The 24,038-nt window shown below is 45.3% G+C and overlaps 1 protein-coding gene across 1 annotated transcript in view; it reads left to right on the top strand.

Moving 5' to 3' along the window:
- Window positions 1-24,038, top strand: part of RBM20 (RNA binding motif protein 20) — a 179,221-nt gene that overhangs the window by 130,588 nt on the left and 24,595 nt on the right. The window contains exons 5-8 of the mRNA XM_081075094.1: window positions 204-301; window positions 11,398-11,541; window positions 13,677-13,808; window positions 22,305-22,384. Of these exons, the coding sequence (XP_080931220.1) occupies window positions 204-301; window positions 11,398-11,541; window positions 13,677-13,808; window positions 22,305-22,384 (454 nt within the window). The remainder of the gene's footprint in view (window positions 1-203; window positions 302-11,397; window positions 11,542-13,676; window positions 13,809-22,304; window positions 22,385-24,038) is intronic.

Genomic DNA, 24,038 nt, shown 5'->3' with positions numbered 1-24,038 from the left:
GCCGTCTGGGCTCTGTGACATTTTCTGACGTATCTTAGCTTTGCTGGTTACCAGCATGCCCAGAGGTATAATCACGCCAATCACTAATCAATATGCTAAGAGGGAATTTTCATTTTTCTCTTCCCACTTACGTCCTAATCATGACTTTTGGAGGTAAAGTAAATAACTAGATTTTCACCAGTTTTGTGTAATTTATTCTTTAGATTATGCCTCAAATCTTGGAACATCATATGCAGCCATTCCAGCAAGGTCTTTTACTCAGTCAAATCCTGCATTTCCTTCAGCTTCCCCTGGGACAAACGTGAGTACAGAAGCATAGTCTCAATTGTCATTGTCATCATGCAGGAGTTTGTATCGCCTGCTATGCTGGGTGTACAGGTGCAGAGGAGCTGGGAAGAAGCTGGGGCCGCTGAGGTTTTGTGCAGCACAGGAAAAAGTGTCCCTGGACAGAGGGCGGGACTTGTGTCATTCTGCCCAGCAAGTATTGAAACACACAGATCAAAAAGCTGACATGAATTGTTAAAATTGAAGGCACTCACAGGCTTCCTAGCATTCAGCACTGGTTCAGAAAAAAATAAGTTTCAGTTTGTGTGTGTTGTTTTTTTTAAAGCGTTGATGTTTTATTGAAGTGGACAGTTTCCTATGAGTGTAATTCTGAAACTTGAAGCAGAAAAAGAAAATGTGTTTGAAAGTGAAGACCTTGCACTAATGGTATTTGTTGGCCTCTTGGAGGAAATGGCTGCGTCTGTATAATACTTTGTTTTTAGTTGTGTTTATGGTCTTCTCTCTCTCTACAACATGCACGTTAGTTCCCCAAAGCTCCAAAGCTTTATCCCTCCTTTTTTACTGGTTGTGACAACACTTTTTCTCTCTCTGGTGTGTCACTGTGTAGCCTTGTGCCCCCAGGAACTTCTCTTTTCATTTCCTGGGAACACATGGAAGGAGGTGGGAGACACAGAACTGAAAGGAAAACAAAACGTGTTTACTAGAGGACGTGTATCTGTGTGCTTTTGCCTGAGCCTGCATTTTTTTCTCAATTTCGATGTGAGCAGCTGCAGCCTCTTCTCATGCAACAAGCAAGCACAAGCTCATGACAGCAGGCCTCCACGTGCTGTCCCCTCCATGTGTTGGGGCATTCGTGCCAAACTCCAGGAGGGCAAGCTGAGATTTTAGGCCCTGGGGGATGAGGGCATGGGGAGGCAAGGAGGTTCATGACAAAAAGTGAGGCCTGCCTGGGCTGAGATTTCTATTTGTTCGTGTCTTCGTGATGTTCAGTGGGAGAAGTGCTTCAAGAGAGAGACCCGGCTGCAAGCCCAAGCTTTGGAGAGAGAATTTTATGGTTTCCTTCTCTGCACTCTCCATGCTCAGTTGCCACTTTGGGTCAGTCCCAGGAGAGCAGAGTGGCTGGGTTCTGTGAGCCCAGTCATCTGTCATTGATTACATGACCTTGTGTCCCTGTGGGGGTGCTGGCAGATCCAGCACCACCCCCAACCCAGGGCCTGTTGCCCCCTCTGTGGATCATAGAGGCATCTCTGTACCCACAACCTGCTCTAAGACCCCAGCACTGAGGGTAAGGGAACTGTGGCCCAGACAGGGGAGGCAGATGGGTCAGGGATCTGAGCAAAGGACAGAGAGCTGGTGTCAGTGGCGCCCCTCTATAAAAAGGAAAGGACTGCGAAGCGTGAGGAAAGGCAAGAGAAGGACAACTCTGCATCAGTCGTCTGTCGGCACCTCCACCCCATCCTTTGGGGCTGCTCAGTAAACCAGAGCCCCTTTCCTGTGGATGTGGAGCCAGGAGCCCTAAGTTCAAGTCTTGTTCTGGGGCCCACCAGCTGTGTGGCCTCCGCAAATCACTTTACTTCTTGGGGCTCCGTTTCTTTGAACGGGGACAATACTCCCCTAATAATGACTTTTGAAGATAAAGTAAATGGTTGGGTGTTCACCTGGCTTGTGTAATTGATTGTTTTGATGATGGTTCAAACCTTGGAATGTGGCCATTCGAGCAGTCTCCTGATTGAATGGTCAGAGCTGGACGGTAGGAGCACAGCCAGGGGTAGACCAGAGTTGTGCTGCCGTGGATCAGATGAGCCACGTATGCAATGATGATTTGAACTGTGCAGTGCGTAAGAAGTAACAATGGCTATTATTGAGTAATGAGTCCTTTTCATCTGCTGTGGGGAAACCTGTCCTAAGGCCCGTTCTGACTGCTGGCTGCGTGACTTTGGGCAAGTCTCAGTAGTCCTCGTATGTGTGTCTGTCCAGAAATCCCTGCGGTCATACCTGTTCCCCCTGAGAGATGTTGCAAGGTTTCCATGAAAGCACTTTCCTTACCTGCAGGGCAGACACGAGCAATCTGCCGACCCATGATAATTCGTGAGTACAGTTTCTTCCCAAAGCCTGGAGAGGGGGAGGTCTTCTGGCTTGAGCCTGAGGAGAAGCAACACAAGAAACATTTTGCTTTCTGCATTGGGGGCCAACAAGAAGGTGATGGAGACCCCCAGACATTGTGCGATGATGATGATAACAGTAGGGGTATTCTATTGTTCTTAATGCATTCTTAGCATTTTTGTATGCATTAGCTCATTTAATCCTCCAGATAACCCTGTGAGGTAAGGAAACCGAGGCGTAGAGAAACTAAGAGCCTTGTCTCATATCACACAGCTGCTGAATGGAGGCATCGGTATTTCAACGCAGGCGGCCTGGCTCTACAGGTCTCACTTTTAACCACTAAGCCCTGCTGCCTCTCTCCGAGGGTCTGAGTTCCTTGCTGTGATTCTCTCTTTAGTGAGCTTCCTTTCCTCCCCACACTTCCACCCCACAAGCTGCTTAGCAAGATCTGAGGTTGCGGGGACGTATAAGGCCTCTGCCAGCCATCAGCCGTGGAGCAAGGGACAGAGGCCGCTCAGACCCAGCACGTGAATTCTTTGCCATGTGACAGTGTCTCCCAGGATGAACGAACTCAGATGCTAGAGGCATTTTCCACAGACCTACTGGAGGGGGGGAGACATCATCTGACTGGTTTTACCGTTTGGAAGTTCTGTGAGGTCTTGTTGGTCATGTGTGCTTTCCCAACGATAGCTGAGGGACAAAGACAAACCTTGCTCAGCAGTGGCCGGATGGTCGCATCCTTCTGTCGGCTTCTGGCCCTGTTGTTTGCCATTTCTGGCAAATGGCATTGAATGTAGGTGTGTCTCTCTTTAGGAAAACCTAAAATACACGAATATTGACATTTGAAGACAACCTGAGAAATGAAGGGCTAATTAATCCACTACTGAAAAATGCTTTACCAGGTTCCTTTCAGTAACAGGAGAGTCTCTCAGAGAAATTACTGGATTTTTTTCTTTCTGTCTACAACTCCTAACCTCCAAAGATAAACACATACATCAAAGGGTGATTACTCTGCTAGCAAAGGACACTTTGCACTGTGAGCTGCTTGTGCCTATACATTTCTACTGTTTTCTTCTTTCAAAATTTATGCTTTCTGTGACAATTCAAACTGGAAAGACGTATTTAATGAGAGATGGAAATTCCTCCATTATCCACCTCCAGCCCCCAGGAGAACCTATGAAAGCTTTGGTATGCTTTCCTCCAGAAGCGTTTCCTGGTCCTGTGCCAGGGCTTTTTCTGTCTGATTCCACGTACATACATCTCTTCAGAAACACATTTTGTTGAGGACCAGCCAAGACTCCGCCATTGTATCATCACTATTGTTTGTGGAGCCAAGAGCGGGGCTTGCTTCGAAAGCCCCTGTCCTTAAGCAGGAGGACACAGCGACACGGAACTCAGAGAATGAGCCCTCAGAAGGTCTCATCTAAAACGAAAACAAATCCCATTTACCGCCTTCACTAAGCCCAGGCTTGGCTGCTAAATTTACACTTGTCACAGCTCTGTGGGAGTGTGAGCCTTTTGTTTCCATGTTTATTGTTGACAGAGATGGCACACTGATCTGACAGTTGTGTGCTGTGTTTGCTGCTGGGGAGGGGTGATTTATGTCTGTCCCCAGCCCCTCCCCCACCCCAGGGTCCCTGGAGAGCGTGTTCACTTTCGCTGAAGCTTCTGCCATTTGACAGAGCAGAGGCACTTTATCCTTGGCTGACGGAGTCGTCATAAACAGAGTAATCAGGTTTCTCCAACAGGCCTTCAGGGCCTTCTCAGGCTGTAAATAGTTTTCTTGCACCTGCGCAAAATGTACTTTGCCTGCTGACTGTCCCCATAAAACCGCCTTGAAGTTTTTACCGCCACCTTGGGCTTTATTTAGTGCTGATGCCACAGCTGGGCCTCGCTGGCCTGGGACGATACACATTGTTTTTATAGATTCTTTCTCACTGGGCCCCTGCACCCTGGGAAACTTATATAAATAAGGCCCAGGGAAACATAAATGTTTGCGGAAGGCCAGAGGTTTAAGTCCTGGGTTGCCTCTCGTATTGCTGGCTGTTTCTAGAACATCTGTCTGTTCACTCTGGCCTTCCAGGTCCGTGAGTCAGAGCACTCTGGTCTCCTGACTTCCAGAGAGCAGGAAGATAGTAACTGATGTGACACGAATGATACTCACCCCTCCCCTACCCCCACCAGTCCAGCTCCCTCACTGCTCCTGTCCCCTCCTCGGGGACCACTGTATGCATTTTTTTAAAAATGGGGAATGTTGGGGAACAGCGTGTTTCTCTAGGGCCCATCAGTTCCAAGTCGTTGTCCTTCAATCTAGTTGTGGAGGGCGCAGCTCAGCTCCAAGTCCTGTTGCTGTTTTCAATCTTTAGTTGCAGGGGGTGAAGCCCACCATCCTGTGTGGGAATTGAACCGGCAACCCTGTTGCTGAGAGCTCACACTCTAACCAACTGAGCCATCCGGCTGCCCCTCCATATGCGTTTTTAAAGAGTGAGGAAACAGGAGAACTGGGCAGGTTTTGTTTTCTGTTTTTTTTCCTTTTCTTTTTAAAAATCTTAATAATTTTTTCTTGTTGCAAAAATAGTACAAACATAGTGTAAAAAAATTCCAACAGTAACAGAAATATTAAAAATAGAAAATCCAACTCTGCAGAGCAAACTGAAGGTAGGTGTCTTTCACTCTGTGTATCTCTAACTAGTGTACATGTGCATGTTTAATTACATACTAAATACATATATAAACATGTATATATGTATACTAAAATTATATATTTTTACAAGAATCAGAAAACACCATATAATCTGTTGTACTTGTTTTTTTCCCACTTCACATAAGCTCACAATACATATTTTCATGGATTTCTAGACATCTTTGCACATCCAAACATCACACCCCTATCCTATGTTGTAAGACCATCTATTGTATGCATTTACCATAATTTATCACATCTGCAATTGATTGATTTTTCAGCGAGACCGGAGTTGTAATCACAAATCTACCATTACTTCATTGCCCACAGATTAAGTTCCTTAACTTCTTCCGGGTGTCAGCACCCACATAATGGGTGTGGACCACATGACCTCCCAGGTTTAAGATTCTGTGACTATACAGTTTACAGGGATATTGAAGTTGCTCGGCAGGTAACCACCCCAAGACCCATAGGCAAGTATGGCACCAATAAAAATAGATTTTCTCCAAGTCACAGCTAAAATGCTCGATAAATATTTAAAAGTATCAATAAAGACATCTATGTCGATACTCCAAGAGCCATAGCTATGGAACACGCCCGTTTATTGTCTGCACAATATGTTCAAAATCAACACCGTGAGGAATAAACATTTGCCCTGGGTCTGTCCTCAGGTGTCTTTTGCACAAAATCAACAGAGGCCCACAGACTGTGCCAGAGGAAATGAGGTCACACCTAAAGGAGATCAAGTTGGAGCAGAGAAATTGTTTATTGAAGAGCAAATCTACATTTGTAGCTCTAGGAAGCACTTTGAGCAACTTCTCTCACCCCGCAGGCCTGTTGCCCTAAGCCACAGCTTTATTGCAACTCTGGGAGTTACTTGAACGGGGCCTGTTTTTTGAACTCGTCTGCGAAGCCTGTTCCCACCTGCATCAGAAGGCATTGGAAGGTGTCAGAATCTTCCTGCACAAGCCTGTTTGCTCCTCTCACATTTCCACCTATTTGTAAAGACCTTGTGGGTGAGTTGAGAGGTCCCGGACTCAGCCGCATGAACCATGAGAAGCAGCATCTGGTCTTAAATGAGTGAGCACAGCATGTGGCAATGTACAGCCCAGGCCCCTGATTGCCCAGGGGCATTCCAGGTCGGGCCGGCCTGCAGGCCGACTGAAGCATCCCCCAGGAGGGGACGACCGGCCCTTTAGGTTAGTAATTAGGGTAGGTTAAAACCTTTGACTCCTTAGGTCCCTTAGAGATTTGACCTTGGGTTGGAAAGTAGAAATGCGCCTGTCACATGTGTGTCTCCCCGAGCTCAGCAGGGGCAGCCGTGGGTTCGGTATGTTAACACCTCACAGTAAAAACCCAAATTGGCGAGGTGTCACGATCTTCTCTGAACGCCTCTACTCCTCTGCCCCAGGACAGCTTTTAAAACGTGGTATTAGTAACTTTTAATTTTAATTAATTCAGACTTCCAGAAAAGTTGCAAGAAAGGTATAGGGAACGTCCACATACTTTTAGCGCAGATTCACGACTCCTTTACATATTAGCCCCTTTATCATTTTCTCTCTGTCTTTCCGTCTCTGTGTATATCTTTCTCTCTGTCGTCCATCTGTCCGTCAATCTCTGTCTATCTGCCTGTATAGCTCGCCATCCATCCATCCATCTGTCCTTCCATCTCTGTCTGTCTCACCATCCACCCATCCATCTGTCCATCCTTCTCTCTCTGTTTATCTTTCCATTCATTTATCTAATTCACCCATGCCTGTCTTGTTGTTGAATCCCTGGAGACATTGTACCTCTTCACCTCTAACTATGCCAGTAGGAATTTCCTAAGAACGCAGACTTTCTCTGACATAATCACAGTACAGTTGCGTTTTTCACCCCAATCTAGGATCATCGTAGCCCATGCTTTAACTGTTGGAGGAAAGGAGACAAATATTTATCTACAGGCACCTGCTGGATGCCAGGCCTTGCACCAAGGCACATTACATGCACTGTGGCACTTTTGTCTTCTAAACAGTCCCATGAGATCAGTTTTTATTTTCCCTGTGTGATAGACAAACACACTCAGTAACTTGGAGAAACTCAGTAACTTGCTCACGGTCAGTCACTGGGGCACAGATCAGATCTGTCTGATGTTCCCTTCACTCTGGCCCTGGTGCCCAGGGACGATACGGCACACACTTGATGTGTGTCTGTCCTCAGGCACCAGGCCCAGGTGTCCTTAGCTCAACTCAGTGTGTCATCTCAAGTCTTCAAGGCACTGTGGCTGCAGAGTCATTGAGGGAGCCACAGAGCTCATCAGCAAGGTTCCCTGCTTGGAGCTTTCTTCAGCCCTATAAAGGTGCGACCACCACCGACACAGACGAGCCTGTCTGAAAGATGAACGTGCTTGTGACCGTATGCAAGCCGCTCACATAGAGAGGGAGGACAAACATGACACTCGGGACAGGGAGTGGGAAAGACACAGGTGTCCTGTTTATATCCAACACAGTTAGGGGAAATTATCATTATCCTGGATCTTAGGGTTTAGTTGGCAAGGCTTCTGGGAGAAGTGGAATTTCAGAACTTAAAGCCACATGAGCATGGATAGTTTACATCTGGAAAGGACTTCAAATTTCCAGACACTGGGAAACTAAGGCCCAGAAAGGAAAGCCAGTTTGTCTCTGTCACATACCTGATCAGTGGCTGAGCACGGACTTGAGTCCAGGTCCTCTGCCTTCCAGGCTCAGTTTCTTTTCATTACATCAGGAAGTCTGATCTTTTTACAGCCAAAACCCGTTTTAATTATTACTCGTCTCCCAAGCAGTCAGTGCCCTGCATTCCATGTTTGGAAAAGTACTGTATCTGCCAAAGTACTGATATTAGTGAGCACTTAACTAGTTACCCATTTTTGTTCATCAAAAACACAGACACGTCAGACTTTCTAATCAGCCTAAGATCTAATCGGGGTTACCATACTGATAACTAAACTCAAAGTATGATCTCAACTCAGGTTTCTTGAATGTCAAAAATAAGGACCGTCCCTTGAAATATTCCCTTCCAAGATGCTTGAGGTCTTATTAGAGACCTCAGGCTGGGAATAAGTGTACGGCATCACGGTGCCTGCTCAAAGGCACAAGGTAGTCTCTGCCCCCAGTGAAGAAAGTATTCTCTAGAGGTACCACCTAAAGATGGCATTGTCCCTTCCTCTTACCTTCCCACTTTCCTCCCTCCCTCCGTTCCTCCCTCATCATTCAGATCTCCCATAAGGCATAAGGCAAACAATAGCCTATTTACATAAACTGTCCAAGAATGGATGAGGGTGGTTGTATATATAAATCTATACCTTCTATGAATCAAATACGATTTTGAACCTAATTGGGTTTAACAAAAAGATATTTTAGATCAATGACAGAAAAGGAGGCAAACTGAACTGTCCTAAATCAAAAATTTACTAAGAATATATAGGCATACCTTGGAGATATTGTGGATTCAGTTCCAGACCACTGCAATAAACTGAATCATGAATTTTTCGGCTTCCCAGTGCATATAAAAGTTATGCTTACAGCTTACTGTAGTCTATGAAATGTGCAATAGCATTGTCTAAAAAAAAAAAAATGTATAGACCTTAATTTGAAAATATTTTTTTGCTAAAAATTTCTGTCGTCTGAGCCTTCAGTGAGCCGTAATCTTTTTGCTTGTGGAGGGTATTGCCTTCAATTTGTCAAAAGTGCAGTCTGTGAAGTGCAATAAAATGAGATATGCCTGTAGCACATAATTTTATTTTATTTTTCCCTAACCGGATGGGATTTCTCACATGCCCTGAAACCAAACCTTTAACAAACAATTTACACAGCAATTCTTAAGATGTTCAGTTTTAAGATTTTCATTTCATGGCTTACTTAGAAAATTATAAACTGAAGTAAACTTGTTAATGTGAAGAAACTACTAATGGCCCCTAGAGCTACTGGGCCTCCACTCTGAGGGGTCAATACCTTGACATACCTAGAACCCAGTTAGGAAGCTCCTAATTAGCATAATTAACTGGAAGAATACTAGAGCTCTTAACTGACCACAAGAGAATCCATACAATCCAACCTCTTTTTCTGATTAAATATCTTGGGAGAAAAAAGCACTCATACAATGTGTTTTTAAAGTTTGAGTGAAAACCTTAATTGAGACCCATTCATTTTAGGCCTAACAAGGTCTGCAGCATGAATTTGTTTCGCTCTTTGGTGACTGGCAGCTGTGAGGGCGTTTATTCTTCCAGAGGTATGTTCTACCGCCTCGCAGCAGCTTTTGCTACTCTCACACTCGAAATAAAAGCCTCTCAGAGTTGCTTTTTTCCGTCTGGTAGAGACAATGAAGAGAGGCTGGCCCTTATGCCGGTCACTAGGCAACCGGACAGGCAAGGAGGAGGGATGGGCCCAGAACCATGCTTTGTGTCTGCTCTGTTGTCCAAGCACACATCAGCCTAGGCCAACCACAGGAAAGTCACATGGGGCAGAAACGTGCCCCACTAAGAGGCACTGGGCAGAGTGCCCAGACTCAGCCTGCCTGTTGATAAACTCAGAGGACCAGCCACATTGCCTGGCCTCCGAGTTCAGCTGGGTCTGCACTAATGAGAGGCACAGAGTCTGCTTCTTAACAGCCGTGCTCTTGTCATCTCTGGAGAATGCTGGGAGCCACCTGGGCCACACACTGAGTCCTGTTCTCCTTTGGGAAAGCGTTTGACCTCTGGACATCACAGATGGGGAGGTCTGAAAGGGGTACTTGGGCTTCTTCAGTTCAGGGCTGAACAATAAAAGGAAATTCTCATAAACTGTAATTGTCCTCATCCCAGATGAGACAAATGAGGGCTTCTCATGGTAGAATTAGCCACGTATTAGCCCTTGATAGGGATGGGACCTCAGACTTTCCCACTGTAGTAGTACCTTAGCACAGCTGGACCCATATCAAATGTAATTAGATGTTGAAGTTCACATTATCGAAGAAAATGATGATTATGCAAATGTAGGGTATGCAATTAGAACGTGTTTGGGGTTTGAAAAATTGTATCCTTCTCCTCCACGTTGGGTTGGCTTATGTTTACTAATTCTCTAAACTCCTGGAAACTCCAGGCTGATTAAGGTTTGCACAGACCAAATAGACATACTTCCTTCCTCTGGGAGCTTTGATTAGGCCCAGATCTCGGCTTTCAAACTGTGTCCTTCAGAGGTGTCTTTGGGATGCCCAGCTGGAGGGTGACATCAGGATGCTGGACCCCAGGGTTTGTCTAGAGCAGCGCCTCTTCTGTGGTGATTATATTGGACTGGTGAGCAAGCTTTTGTTTGAAGAAAGGATTCCAAAGGCCAGCAAAGGTTTGAAAGCCACTGCCCTAAACCACAGGGTGTTGCTGTGAAGGTCTATGTCTAAGTATTAGGTTCCCACAAGTCCTTTCTATGCTCTTCTTTTTTCTTCATTGGAATTTTTAAAAATTGTAAGTCAAACAATGTGAGGTGTATAAGAAAAAGATTAAACCTCTCTGCCCCTCCTCCCTTCCAGTTCTGCTCTTTGATGAGAACCAATGTTGACAAGTTAATATGTGTCTTCCCACGCCTTCTTCTCTGTGCTGATATCCTTTAACATTTTTGTTTTGGAAAAAATTTCAAACAGACAGAAAGGTAGAGACTAATAGAAGTAACCCCCGTGGACCCATCACCCAAGTTCTATAATTATCAAAATTTTGTATCATAATTTAACAAAAATGGCATCATACTACACATGTGACTTGGCAACCTGTTTTTTACTTACCCTATCTTAAAAATGATTTCTCATCAGTCCATCTCCCTCCTGCTTTTTTGAATGGCTATGTAGTTTTCCACTGTATACTTGATTCATCATTTATTCAATCATTTCCCTATCCTTGGACACCCAGGAGTTTCCAAAATTTTTTGCCACCTCATAAATAACTGCAACAAATGGATAGATTTCCAGAAATCTATGGGATGGCAGGATCATGGACTATGTATATGTTAAGTCTTATTAAATATTGCTAGAGTATATTCTCAAAAGACTGTAGATACACAACTTCCCACTAGCAACATATGCCTATTTCCTTATATTTTCGACAGCCCTGGATGTGATTATTCATTAAAAATGTTGCGAATTTTTTTTTTTGTAAAGAGATGGTACAAAAATCAATGTTTTCCTATGTGCTTGTGAGTGGATTCTTTTTCTGCATTAATTTTGTAAATTCTAGTTTTGCAATTGTTATTTGGTGGAAGATAGCCATTAGAAACATTGGAATAGAGGGCAAGAGGGAAATGTCTTTTAAAGACCAGTCACTGACTGCTCTTTGTTCCCATTAGTTCACACAGCGGAAAACGGGTGCTGGCCGTGTGGTGCACATCTGCAATCTCCCAGAAGGAAGCTGCACTGAGAATGATGTCATTAACCTGGGGCTGCCCTTTGGGAAAGTCACCAATTACATCCTCATGAAGTCTACTAATCAGGTAGGTCTGGGCACTTCCGCAGTGGTACGTATCTGATAGATCAGACATTGGTGGTCATCTCTCTGGTACCAAAAAGATATATATGTAATTTTGTAAAAAAGAAGCTGTTCTTAACATAAAGAAGTAATACACAGCTGAACTCCTATTGGTACAACACAAAGGTTTTGTTGGTGGTAGTGTTTTGTCTCCCCTTGTTTCATCTTACCCTTCTTGTGATGGGTACAGGCCTTTGTAAGTTGCCTACAGGTGAGGAGGTGCTTTGGAATGAGAACTCATTAACATAGAAAAACCAACTGGCCCCCAAAATAGAAATCCATGGACTTGAGTCTTTCTACTGTGTTACCAATCCCCTGAGCTAATGCTAAGCTTCTCACATCTGACGGTCTGGATTTGGAGCCAGCCAACAACTGACTGGGAACAGGTATTTTCACTGGTCCTTGGTGTTGTCACCTGAGGCCCTTAGGTCTCCCAGTGGGAGAGTAGGTGGGAACTGATGGCTCTCACCTACTGATGGCCTGGGCATCTAAGAAACTAAGAACCCTTGGCCTGTGGGGGTTGACTGAGTCCTTGGAAGTTAATACGTTTGTCTTCTTTTCTAAAGTCAAAGGGAAAGTTTATATAGAGAATGGTCAGAAGTAAGAATATTTTGTGTTTGATTATTAATATGTCTTTTTACTTTGTGAATCAGAGGAACAGGCATAGGAGAAATTCTTTTCTTAATTAAGGCATGAACTTTGGAGACAACGCTACATCAGATCACCAGTGGCCTTCCTTCATCAACATGGGCTTAGATTACTTACTTTGTCTCTTTGTTCCTACTTCTCAGGAGTTCTTTCTATTTTGGGTAAATGTCCCAAATTCAGCTTGCAAGATTAACGTGGTGAGATTCACTGAATTAATATTTGCATGTGACAGGTGAGAGGTAGAGGTGCCAAAGTGTTTGCAGGAACAAAGAGGCACTTAGAAAGCTGGCTGGCAGAATTTGAATAAAACTCTATATAATCTTGACTTCATAGTCTCCCACACTTCTGCCATAGACTGTGACAGCATGGAGAAAAGCATATCTGAAATTCAAAAACAAATGGAGGGAAAGAAGGAGGATGAGCTTGTTCAAGGAAGTGGGAGAGTAGGCCCTCACAGTAAGGGCTCCCTTGTTACAGACCCCTTTTCCTTCTCAACATCAAAGGACCGGATCAGTACAAACCAAACAAATCTGAGAAATAATAACCGATGTATCCACCACAGCAGCTACTGGGGTAAACTGACAGCTTAGTCAAAACAGTCTCTGTAGACACCAATCGACTTGGAAAGACCATTTCTTTGTAAGTTTTTTTTTTTTTTTTTAAATCAAGATAATTAAATAAAGAGGAAAAATGCTGTGGAAACATAACTGAAGGTTTTCCTCTCTCTTTAACTCACAAACACATGACCTTCCTTCAAGCCTAGGGGGGCCCTGGGTTTTTTAGTATATTTCTTTATTTGCAAAGAAAGTAAGAGCTCAAATACGCAGGGCTTGTGTCTCTGTCTTCTGCCATTGCCACCACTAAATAGCAAATTTTTCAGGGATTGGCCCAAGGTCACTTGTGCAACAAATTCACTCTCCCGTGTTCCACCCTTTTCCCCTGGGAAACTGGGTTAATGGACCCTCCCATCCCAGAGGGGTTCCCGTAGCATGATGTAGACGAGGATGGACATACATAATTAAGAATAATGTTTGGCAACCATGGGGATCAGGAGAGGGGCCATCTTATAATGAGCTCTTTTGGTGAGGTTAATAAATAGGTTTCTTTGAACAGATGGGATCAAAGAGAGCTGTTCCTTGTCCTGATTTTTTTCTTTTTATTGAGGTATAAAGTGCACTAGTCTTAAGTGCACAACTCCATTAATTTTTTACGTGTGTCCACCCATGTAATTACCATGCAGGTCAAGATGTAGAATGTTTCCAGAACCTCAGAAGGTTTCCTCATGCCCCTTCCTCGTCACCACGCACCCTGCCTCAGAGGGGTGCTCAACTCTAACTTCTATCACCATCAATTCGTTTGGCCTGTTCTTGAACTTCACATCCATGGAATCACACCGTGTACTGAATTTTAAGACCGTTTAAGTCCACTGTATGGTCTTCCTTTCTTTCCTAGGCCTTTTTAGAGATGGCTTACACAGAAGCTGCCCAGGCCATGGTCCAGTATTACCAAGAAAAATCTGCTGTGATCAATGGTGAAAAGTTGCTCATTCGGATGTCCAAGAGATACAAGGAATTGCAGCTGAAGGTAAAACATTCTCTTGTTCATTCAGCCACTCAGCTGAGTGTCTCCTCCTTGCCAGGCACTGGCCTAAGCGCTGGCAGAAGGAGAGGGCAGGAAAAAAATCCAAAAATTACCTGCTGCCTTTGTGGATATCACATGGGAAGGCAAACCATTATAATATGGCAAGAAAAGTACTCATTGATGTAAGTACAACATGCAAAGGGGTGCTTGAGACGGATGACTAATTATTTGGGACCCTTGGGGGATTTACAGGGGAAGTCTTGGAGGACGAAGTAAGAAGGGAAAGATGGTTGCTTTCCAGGCATAAGCCCAAATATAACCTCCTTGCCTCCCCACACTGGTCTTCAGTAACTTCCTTCCTTTGTCACCACCCTGGACCTTGCATTTTCTTCTCCATTCTCTATTTATGTCTTCAGCCCCATAGAAATCCTTCTAAGCAGCACATGACTGAATTGGCCACTGTCAGAACTCGAGTGAATTCAGATAATGCCAAACTTGGCTTTTGGTTTGTTTTAGCTTGTTCTACATTTGTCTTTTCTTTCTTTTTTTTGTTTCATTGTGAAGTACAACATATATGCAGAAAAGTGTATTATACAGTTATAAACTGTATAATTATGTATGATACATTTTAAAAAGCAGTAATGGGTGAAATCCCATACGTCCCATAAAACCACCACCAAAATCTAGAAATAGGACACCGACAGTACCCAGAAGCCCCTGAGCTCCTCCTCATGCTCGACTCCTCCCTCTCTACTCTCTTGACTGAGGATAATAATTTCCTTGCTTTAATTTATAGTTCTACCACTTATATCTGCCTTCCTTAACAGTGGAAGTTTAGTTTTGCCTATTTTTGAACTTTATATGAATGGAATCTTCCTGCCTGTGTTCTTTCATGTCTTGCTTCTTGCATTCACCATTACGCTATCCATGTTGGGTGTGGCTGTTTATTTTCCTTGTTGTATAAATTTCCATTGTATAAATATAAATTTGTCCATTTCATTGTTGATGGACACTTGGGGTGTTTCCAGTGTTAGGGTGTTAGGGACAATGCTACTGTGAACATTCTCAAACATGTTATCCTGGTACACATGTACATGAGCATATAACTAAGAGTAAGTACATGACTACAAGCAGAATTGCTGGATTACAAGGCATGCTTACTCTGAAAGTTCCTAGATAATAGCAAACTAGTTATCCCAAATTTACACTCCTATTAGTAGTGTCTGAGAGTTTTCAATGGTCCACATTCTTGCTAACATTTTGTCTTCTCTGACTTTAACATTTTCACCTGTCTGGGACAGTGTAATAGTTTATCATGGTTTTAATTTTTATTTTCCTGATTACTAATTGAGATTGAGCACTTTTTCATATGCTTATTGGCTATTCCATTTGGATCTTCTCGGGGAGACGTTTCTTTTCAAGTCATTTGTTTATGTTTTTTCTTTTAGATGTGTCTTCTGAATGGTTCGCGAGAGTTCGCTTAACTAGAGCACTTAGTCCATTTGGATTTATTGTCATTAATGCTATGTTTGTGTATAAGTCTACCTTCCTATATTTTGTGCTTTTCCACTGTCTCATTTAATAGGGATATTCTAGGTCACTTCCGCTCATTCCACATTTACTTAGGGTCCATTTTGTTGGAGACCCACAGCCCTCTGTCTCCCTTTAAGACTGAAGTCAGAAGACCAAGGCTGAGTAGCTCTTTCTGGCCAAGACTAGCATTCTGACAAGCCTTCCTACGTAGATTGGTTGTATGTCAACCAGTCGCCAAAGCCCTGATTCTGCTTTGCTTGCAGTATTGCTTCTGAAGGTCCTTTGCCAACAGTTCTGGCAGAACCAAGCATTGTTTTCTGACTAATGAAAGCATGTGGTTTTTCTCAGACAAGTGAAAGATGTCACCCATTGTCTGCTCAGCCAAAATTCCTGTTCTCCTGGCCTAGAATTGAATTGCAGCATTCAATTCCCAGTAGAGCTTTGGTCTCCAAATGAAATGTTGTAAATTCTAATTAGGATTAATAATAGTACTCAGCTTCTTATGGTACCGAGGCACTACAGTACCTTACCAAGGGAGATAGTTTGGGGTGATGCAAAAACCGTGAGTTAAAGAGGTCGGATGGACAAGGTTTGCATTCAGCAAATGTTCACTGAGTGTCCGCTGTGGGTGGGGACTGGGCCAGATGTGGAGGTGGCAAGCTTGTGGAAGAGCTCACAGTGTGGTGGGAGGAAGAACAGGTAAACACAGAGTCACCCACACCCTGTAACCTATGCCAGATTGGAGGGTGGTGGTGCCAACCTGCGTTCTACCCTTTCCTGCTTTGATGAGCTTGGGCAAGTTACTTCACCTCTGTGAGCCTCAGTTTCCAGATCAGTAAAGGACTGTACCTGGAGTTCTTTGGTTTTAAGCATTTGTTTTTCACCCATCGTCTCTCTGAGTCTCACAACCTCCCGCTCCGGTGAGGTGTGTAGGGTGTATAATAGCAGTAATTATAATAGTACAACAATAATAACAAGAATAGGTACCTTTGATTAAGTCCTGGTACTCTGGGCAACTAATGTGCCAAGCACTTTGCATTCACTTTCTCCTAGAATCCTGACATCAGTCCTGTCAGACAGGTATTATTACCTCAGTTTTACAGATGAAGAAACTGAGGCTCCTAGAAGTTCGGCAACTTGTCCAGGAACATAGTTACTGGAAGAGCCATGATGAAAACCGAGGACTGTTGGTTTTGTACTATATCTACATCTCTGTGTTATCAGGATCTCCATTGTCCACATGAAAAATCAGAGCTATGAGAGATTGGCAGTAGTCACCCAGCCAGTAAGCAGCAGACAAAGTATTCTAACAAAGCTTCTCAAACTTTAGCGTGCATACAAATCACTTGCGGATCTTGTTAAAATTTGAGTCGGAATGTGTGGGGCAGGGCTGTGATTCTGCATTTCTAACAAGCTGCCAGGAGGTGCTGACACAGCTGGTCCTCAGAGCACACTTTTGAACACTTTTGAACAGAACACACTGTTTTCGGGCTTTTAGTAAGGGTTTTCTGCTCCGTAAGCTGTCACACTGGCTCTATGTGAAAGCGTCTCGAAGCATGTTTCAGCTACATACTAGTGCATGCATTATGGTCCCTATGTTGACATCAGCTAGGACTTTCTCTGCAAGTAACAGAAATTTATCTCAACTAAGCATATTAACTAAAGTAAAAAAAGGGGGGAGGAATTTATTTGGCTCATGTAAATGCAAAGTCCAGGAGTAGCCTTGGCTGCAAGCACGGCTGGATTCAGGACCCAAGTGATGTCCCTCGGCTTCCTTCCGCTCTGCCTTCTGCTCACTTGGCTTTGTTTTGGGAGGTCTCCCAGGCATGGCCCCTGGCAGCCCTAGGCTCTCTCCTCTAGGTGGCGTGATGGCTTCATTGACTTCAGCAACTCTGGCTTCTCATCCTCCCATTTCCTTCAACAAGACAGAGCCAGAGTTTTTCCCAATAGCTCCCACAGAAGTCCCGAGACTCACTCTGATTGGGCTAGTTTAGGACACGTGTCCTTCCCTGAACCAATCTTTGTGGCCAGGGGTAGGCCATGCTATGATTGGCCAGGCCTGTGTCACCTGCTACATCCTCCGAGCAGGGGTGGAGAAGGGAAAATGGCTAAAGGGGAAGCAGACAGCAAAACACTGTACCCATACGTGTCTCTGGACCAAAAGGGCCACCACATGGGGTCCCCCCAGGGCTTGCAGAGGTGGGGGGAAATTTTCATTGGTCCTTCTCTATAACTTGACCTTTTGCTCACCAAGTGCAAAGTGCAAAGGTGGGGGGGAGGAGAAATTTTAAGGTGCTTCTCATCTCCTCTCTTGAATATTTCCTCATGCTGGTAATCTTGTCTCCCCGTACACTCTTTGTGGCAGAGGTTCTATTCCTCAGGGCATTTGGGGCAGAAACTTTTGCATAATAGGTGTCCAACAAATGCATGGAATGAATGAGAAAGAGAAAATCTGAAGGAACAATAAAAAATGAGTGTTTCCCTTCCTGCAGACCTGGACGAGAAGATTGAATTATTTTCTGGCTTGTTCTATAGAAACTTCTCCAGAATCATAGCATCTTACATGCAGAAGGGAACTTGAATAATTTAAACCAGTGTCTCCCAGTCACGGCACCAGAGAATTGTCAGGGCAGTTTTTTCAGGTCCTCTTGCCCAGAGATTCCCCTTCAGTAGGTCTGGGGTAGGATTGAGGCTCTCAGGTAGTTTGGCAGCAGAGGACCTGGTTTCAGAGCCACTGGTCTTGCCAGCCTCTTAGCCATAGAGAGGGACTCTGGCCCAGGGCAGCAGGCTTGTGAATGGTCCATGATGCTCTCGGGAAGATAAAATCAGCAAGTGATGATTAAGCGTCTTCTCCACGTAAGACGTGCTGCTGAGAGCTAAGGTGAATATGAGACATGGTCCTCCCTTGGGAAGAGTTTGCTATCTAACTGGGGAGACAAGCTATTCTTGTGCAATAATTATACAGGATTTAAATATGAGTGTGTAAGTGCAGGAACTCCCAATAGTTTAGTGGCAAAAGGCAGTGTGAGTTGGTTGTATAAAGAAGGGAGAGATTACTGAGCAGGGCCTTGAAGGATGAGGCAAATTGACTAAATAGAGAGGGTGCATCCTAGGTGGAAGGAGTCAGGTGAGAAGAGATGTAGAGCCTGGAATGCATTCAGGGCTGCTGTGACAGTGTCTGTCTCTAAGATGGGCTCAGCGCTCATCTGGAAGCTTTCAGCATCTTCATAGGACTCATGAGGCATGTCAAACAGCCATGGAGGGGTCAGAGGGCATGAAACCCTCTAGCAGCTCCTTTTATGTTGGTCCAGCACTCGTGGCTTTTATCAGCGTAACCTGCCGTGCCTCAGGGCTCTCGGCGGATGCCAGATGGGCCTCATTATCTCACCTTTATAGATGGAGAAAGTGAGTGTTCCACAAACAACAATCCTTGACCCCAGAAGACCCAACCAGCTGGAGGCAGAGCTGAGGCTGCTCTTCCTGGGTTGAGATTCTCAAGCTGCCATGGCTCCCTCTGAGTATGCCAGCCCCTCCCTAGGACCACATGGGGCTTAGCATCTCACCCTTGTCTTCAACGCAGCAAGAAGAGTTGACCATCGCACTCGGTTTGGTCCCCTATGGGGTTGTTGAGCTGTGTCAGTGTTGTCACAGAATGGATGGAAAGATGACTGTGTCTGGGATTTGCTTCAAAATACTCTATGGGGTGGTAGGGAAGAGGGTGGGGCTACAGATGAAACAAATTGGTCAGAATTGTTGACGGTGGAAATGGATTTGATGGAGGTCACCATACCATTCGCTCTACTTTTGTGTATGTTTGAAATATTCTGCAATAAAAAGGTACCCAGAATGTCATCAGAGACCTATTCCACTCTCTCCCATTTTCACTTTTCTGCAGTGATGACAGCTGTCTTTCACCTGCCTCCTTCACATCTTGAACGGGACGACAGGGCCAGGCCTGATGAGGAAGGTTGAGAGGATTTTCTTAGGGCTGCGAAAAGTTGTTTCTGTTATTTGAAATTCTTTAGCCACTTCTCGCATAGCAGCTGGTGGGGTGTTTGGGCCAGAGAATGCCAACAATTTGGAATGATCACTGTAAAATAGAGGAAGTGACCTCTGGTCCTCGGTGGGGGAGGGGGGCTCACAAGGCCAGTCACTGAGAGCCCTGGCATATAGATTTTGCAGATTGTCATGTCATATGCTTTCTGTACAGCCCATCCCTCCATGTCTCCAGCCTTTCATCTTGAAACAGGTATTATGGAGCACCTGTTCCATGCCAGGCTCTGTGCTGGTGCTGGCTGTGTGAAGACCAACAACCCAATGCCCTGCCTCTGGGGACATAGGATCTGAATAGAAGTAACGTCAGAGTGGGTTGGGCTGAAAGCAGCCGCAGGAGGATGTTCTCTGGTTGGGAAAATAAGAGGCAGTGAAATATTTAAGCCAAGAAGGGCTCTTCTAGCCCACAAAGAACTCTAGGTTCATCTCTTTGACCCCTGGAGGACTGCATGGGCCACTAGAGGATGTTTCCATCTGTGGTGCCTAATCAGCTGGCCCTGTCCTTCATCAGGTGGCACCCCAGAGTGGCAGGGCGTGAGCCTCCTCTTCCCCAGGCTTTCCTAGGTCTAGGCTGGGAGGAACAATCGCAAGGATTTGAGGTTCCAGAAGAGCAGAAGGAAAGTGTTGGGGACCTTCGGGATTCTTTCTGCTACAGAAAGTCCCCCATCAAATCCCCTCAGGAAATTTGTATGTTCTGAAAGTTGGTGTAGTACATTTAACCCAGTTTAGGGGACACGTTTTTTAGCCTTTGCCTATCCCAGCTTGGCAGTGTGACTGATGGATTTAGGAGCCAGAATGTAGCTGCCCCGGTGATAGCAGATCTCATCGCATGTCCCTGCACTTGGTCCTGATGGCTCCTGCCAGCTTTCCTGAGCAATGTTCACTCATGTGTTGGCCTGTGGAAGGCAGTGCTGCAGCAGGTCTTCTGGGGACCAGCCACCCCAGGCTGGCCTTTCCCGAGATGATGCAGTAGGCAGCTTCCATTCCATGGCCCCAGGTGGGCAGGCAAGAAGAAGGCCTGCTTAGTGCATCACCTCCAGGTGAATCTTCTCGTTCTACCGCCAGGTATTGACAAACAACCCTGCCAGAAGGACAGGTGGTCTCAGGTGGGGTGGCAGAAGGCATCCTGGGCAGCAGCCTTCTTCTCGGCCCCGGCCATGGCCCCAGTTCTGTCTTTGCTTGGCCGTGGGTCTCTGCTTGTGGTCCAGTTAAATCAGTTGTGATGCTTGCTGACAGAGCAAGTCCTGGTTGACCTGCTTACTTGTAGGTAACACTTTCATATGCTTATAAAGGGTCAACCTTTATAGATAGAACCAGGCGAAAGGGACCATTTGCCAAAATGGTGAAGCTTCTTTTCAGGTGGATATCCTGACCTGTGCTAAGTTCCTGGGCCTTCTCTCAAGCTGGAGTGTACTGGTTTCTGGACCTCCTACTTCATGGCCACTGGGGAAGGGATCAACACCTTCCCTTCCCTGTGTCAGTGTTTCCTTTTGCGTTTTGACTAACAAGAGATCCCTCCCTACCTTGAACAATATATATCCTTTCCCTATGTCCTAGCCTTGACCTCTGGCCCCGAAACCACTGGCAGTTCCTTTTCACTCTGTCCTTTACTCATGTTTTCCCTGCCCAACCTTCATTCTCAACAATAACACAGATAACTAGTTGTGTACTGAGAGAACACTCAAAATTCTGGTCTGTTCTGGATCCCACAGTTCCCATTTCTCGCCCTGCCTTGCCCATCTGTAAAATACCTAATGTTCACTCCAGATTTCACGATTCTTTGTAAACTATATTAAAAAATCACGGGTAAAAAGAGCAATTGATTACATTTCTTAATAAAATTCTTTGTCAAAAATTGACATTACAAACCGGGGGCTTTTACGTCTGTTTCTTTCAATTGACAACTTCACTGAGATAGAATTCATATGCCATAAAGTTCACTCTGCTCCATACTTTTTGGTGGAATGGATGAATTCTGTGTAGTCTTTGGGAAGACGTTCTTCCCTTTTCTTTTGTTCTCATGAATTTCTTTTTTTAATCATTTATTTTTTATTGTTTTGTTATTATTGTCCATTCTGGGTTCACATAGGGCTTCATTTGGGATTTGGGCACTGGGGTTGGTGCTGTCCTGCCATAGCCACCATATAGTAACTTCTGGAATGGGTGGGGCCTTTGGGTGCCTGGCATCCGCAGCTATGAACTGTGGCTCACAGCCTGTGCTGCCCACCCCACAGATTTATGCAGATGACCCCTGTGAAGGAACATGCTGGAATAAGGTGTCGCATGGGGCATGGAAAGGAACTTGGCATTGAAACTCCTTCTGTGAAGCCCTGATTCTCTATCTCTATGACCTTGACTGTGTTCCTTAACCCCAAACAACTCTAGGAGTCACCATCTACATGGAACACAATGTGGCTTGTGCCCCTGGAGTCGTGCAAGGCAGAACTCTGCCCCAATCTCTCTGGTTCTCGGTTTCCATATATGTAAAACGTGGAGGCTGCATTCAGTGATCTTCAAGTCTCTTTCCAAGTTATAATGCCTGCCTGCCCTCCTTCTTCCCTTCCTTCATCCTTCTTTCCCTTCCTTCCTTTTATATCTCAGACATTATCGTTTGCTCAGGAAGAGGTGGGAGGCAGGTATGAACAATGCTATGCTACTTTTTTTCCAGCACAGGGGCGGTGAGTACCAGGCTCCTTCCTTTCCCAGCTCAATGTATGCCATATCCCCTGACCACTCACCCCATCACCACTTACCGTTATGCTCCCCATCCCTTGGAATAAACTTTTTACTTCCTCTAAAAAGGCATTTTTTACCTGTTGGTGAACTGGGCCATGAACTCAAGTCCTAGCTGCTTCCCTCCGGTGTTTACAAGGCTGTCTCTGGTCTGATGGTGACTTCTCTGACTTTGCCTAGAAACCTGGGAAAAACGTGGCTGCCATCATCCAGGACATCCATTCCCAGAGGGAAAGGGACATGTTCCGGGAAGCAGACAGGTGAGGCCCCAGCGCTAGGTCTCGGCAGATTTGGGGCATTTGGAATATTCTCCTGCTTATCATTCTGAGGGGTATTTGAGGCTATGTCCTGCCCTTACCTCTACCGTTCCCTCAACCTTTCTAGGCCTTCCCTTTCCATGTGCTTGATAGAATGCATCAGTGTATCCCATAAGTGCTGCTCAGATTCAAGCTCAGGAAAATGCAAGACGTTAAGCTTCCTCTCAGCTGCTCCTTCTTTGTTGGAAAGGAATATATGTAGGAGGGGATCTGTTGATATTTGGCTCTTAGGGGCAAGTCTACACTCTGCTAAAACAGCCTGAAAGTGTGTGTGTGTATGTGTGTGTCTGTCTGTTCATCTGTCTGTCTGTCTGTCTGACTTCTGTTTAGAGCCAGATCTTGCTTTTTCATGAGCTGAATGTAGATGTAGGTACAGGAATAGAGAGGCTCCAAACAACAGCAGTTACGTGACCAGTCACTTACTGTGCACATTGAATGTATTCAGTTTTCCAACTCATTTCTTCTAACTGAAGTTGTGACCATGCTAAGCTGTGGCTGCAAGCTTACCACTGTCACTGCCCTCTAAAGACAGTCCCTGTGGAGAGCCAAGGTGGGCACCTACAGGCACATCCCATGTCCTTACCCAGGGCTGCCACAGACGGCGCTGTAACTGGAGAGGGCTGTGCCAGGCTGTGTCCCCAAAGACTGTCAAGGCAGCCTGGTCCTAAGGAGCCACATCTCCGTGTCCCTTGATCAGTGAGGGCCGTTTTCCGGGATTTGAGAACCAAATGAAAATTGCTCATTCTTTTAAAAATATCGGGTATGTGACTCAGTTCATTTGCTTAGTAATCACTCAACCTTCAGAGTGTGTGTATGTGATTGTGTGTAGTATGTATCTTTGTATGTGGCTGTTCATTGTAGGATTTTTTGTTTCTTTGTGTGGATTTTTTTTTTAACCATGATTATTTGGGGTTTTACAAGACATGTATAAAGGCACACTGTGCCCCCTGTAGTTCTGTGGCAGAGGTTGGGGGGTGACCAGGAGATCTTGCTTGAACCTTGGGCAGATTGGGGCCTTTTACTGGGTTTCAGTTTCTTCATCTGAAAAACTAGTAGGTTAGTGTTCTGAGGTCTCTCCCAACCCAAAAGAGCCTTCCTGGTTCTTTGCTGTTGGTATCTCTGAGCCTGCCCTCTTCCCTTTCACCACCCAATAATTAGCATCCCTTTTCCATGCCCACAATCTGAACAAATTGAGATGAGAAATAGGAAAAACTGAGGCCAAGAGGTTGCCTTTATTCCAGTAGAGGCCAGGTGGGGGGGTGGCTTCAGTCTTGTAGCCAAGAGGCCGGCTCACAAATCTGAGGGTTTGGTAGCCATGCCCAAAAGCCTAGCCCCAGGCAACCTTGCCTGCACCCTTCACCCCCTCCACACCCTCAGGAGGAGAGTCTGCTGCTCCTGAGCAGGGCTCACTTCCAAGAGGAAGAAAGATGGGGCTAAGCCAAACCAGCCCAACGACTGTAAAGGGGCAGAGAGCAACTGGGAGTGTGCTCAGGGAAAACCCCTGCTCCTGGAAGCCAGGATGGAGGGACGCTTTCTCCTGGGCTGCTCTCTGTGTGGCCAGTACTGTTGTGGTGAAGAGCGTCCGGCCAGAGGGGGT

This window comes from Rhinolophus hipposideros, assembly GCF_964194185.1.
Source record: "Rhinolophus hipposideros genome assembly, chromosome: 15".
Lineage (NCBI taxonomy): Eukaryota > Metazoa > Chordata > Mammalia > Chiroptera > Rhinolophidae > Rhinolophus > Rhinolophus hipposideros.
The sequence above is the reverse complement of the archived record's forward strand: the minus strand, read 5'-3'. Positions and strand labels throughout refer to the sequence as shown.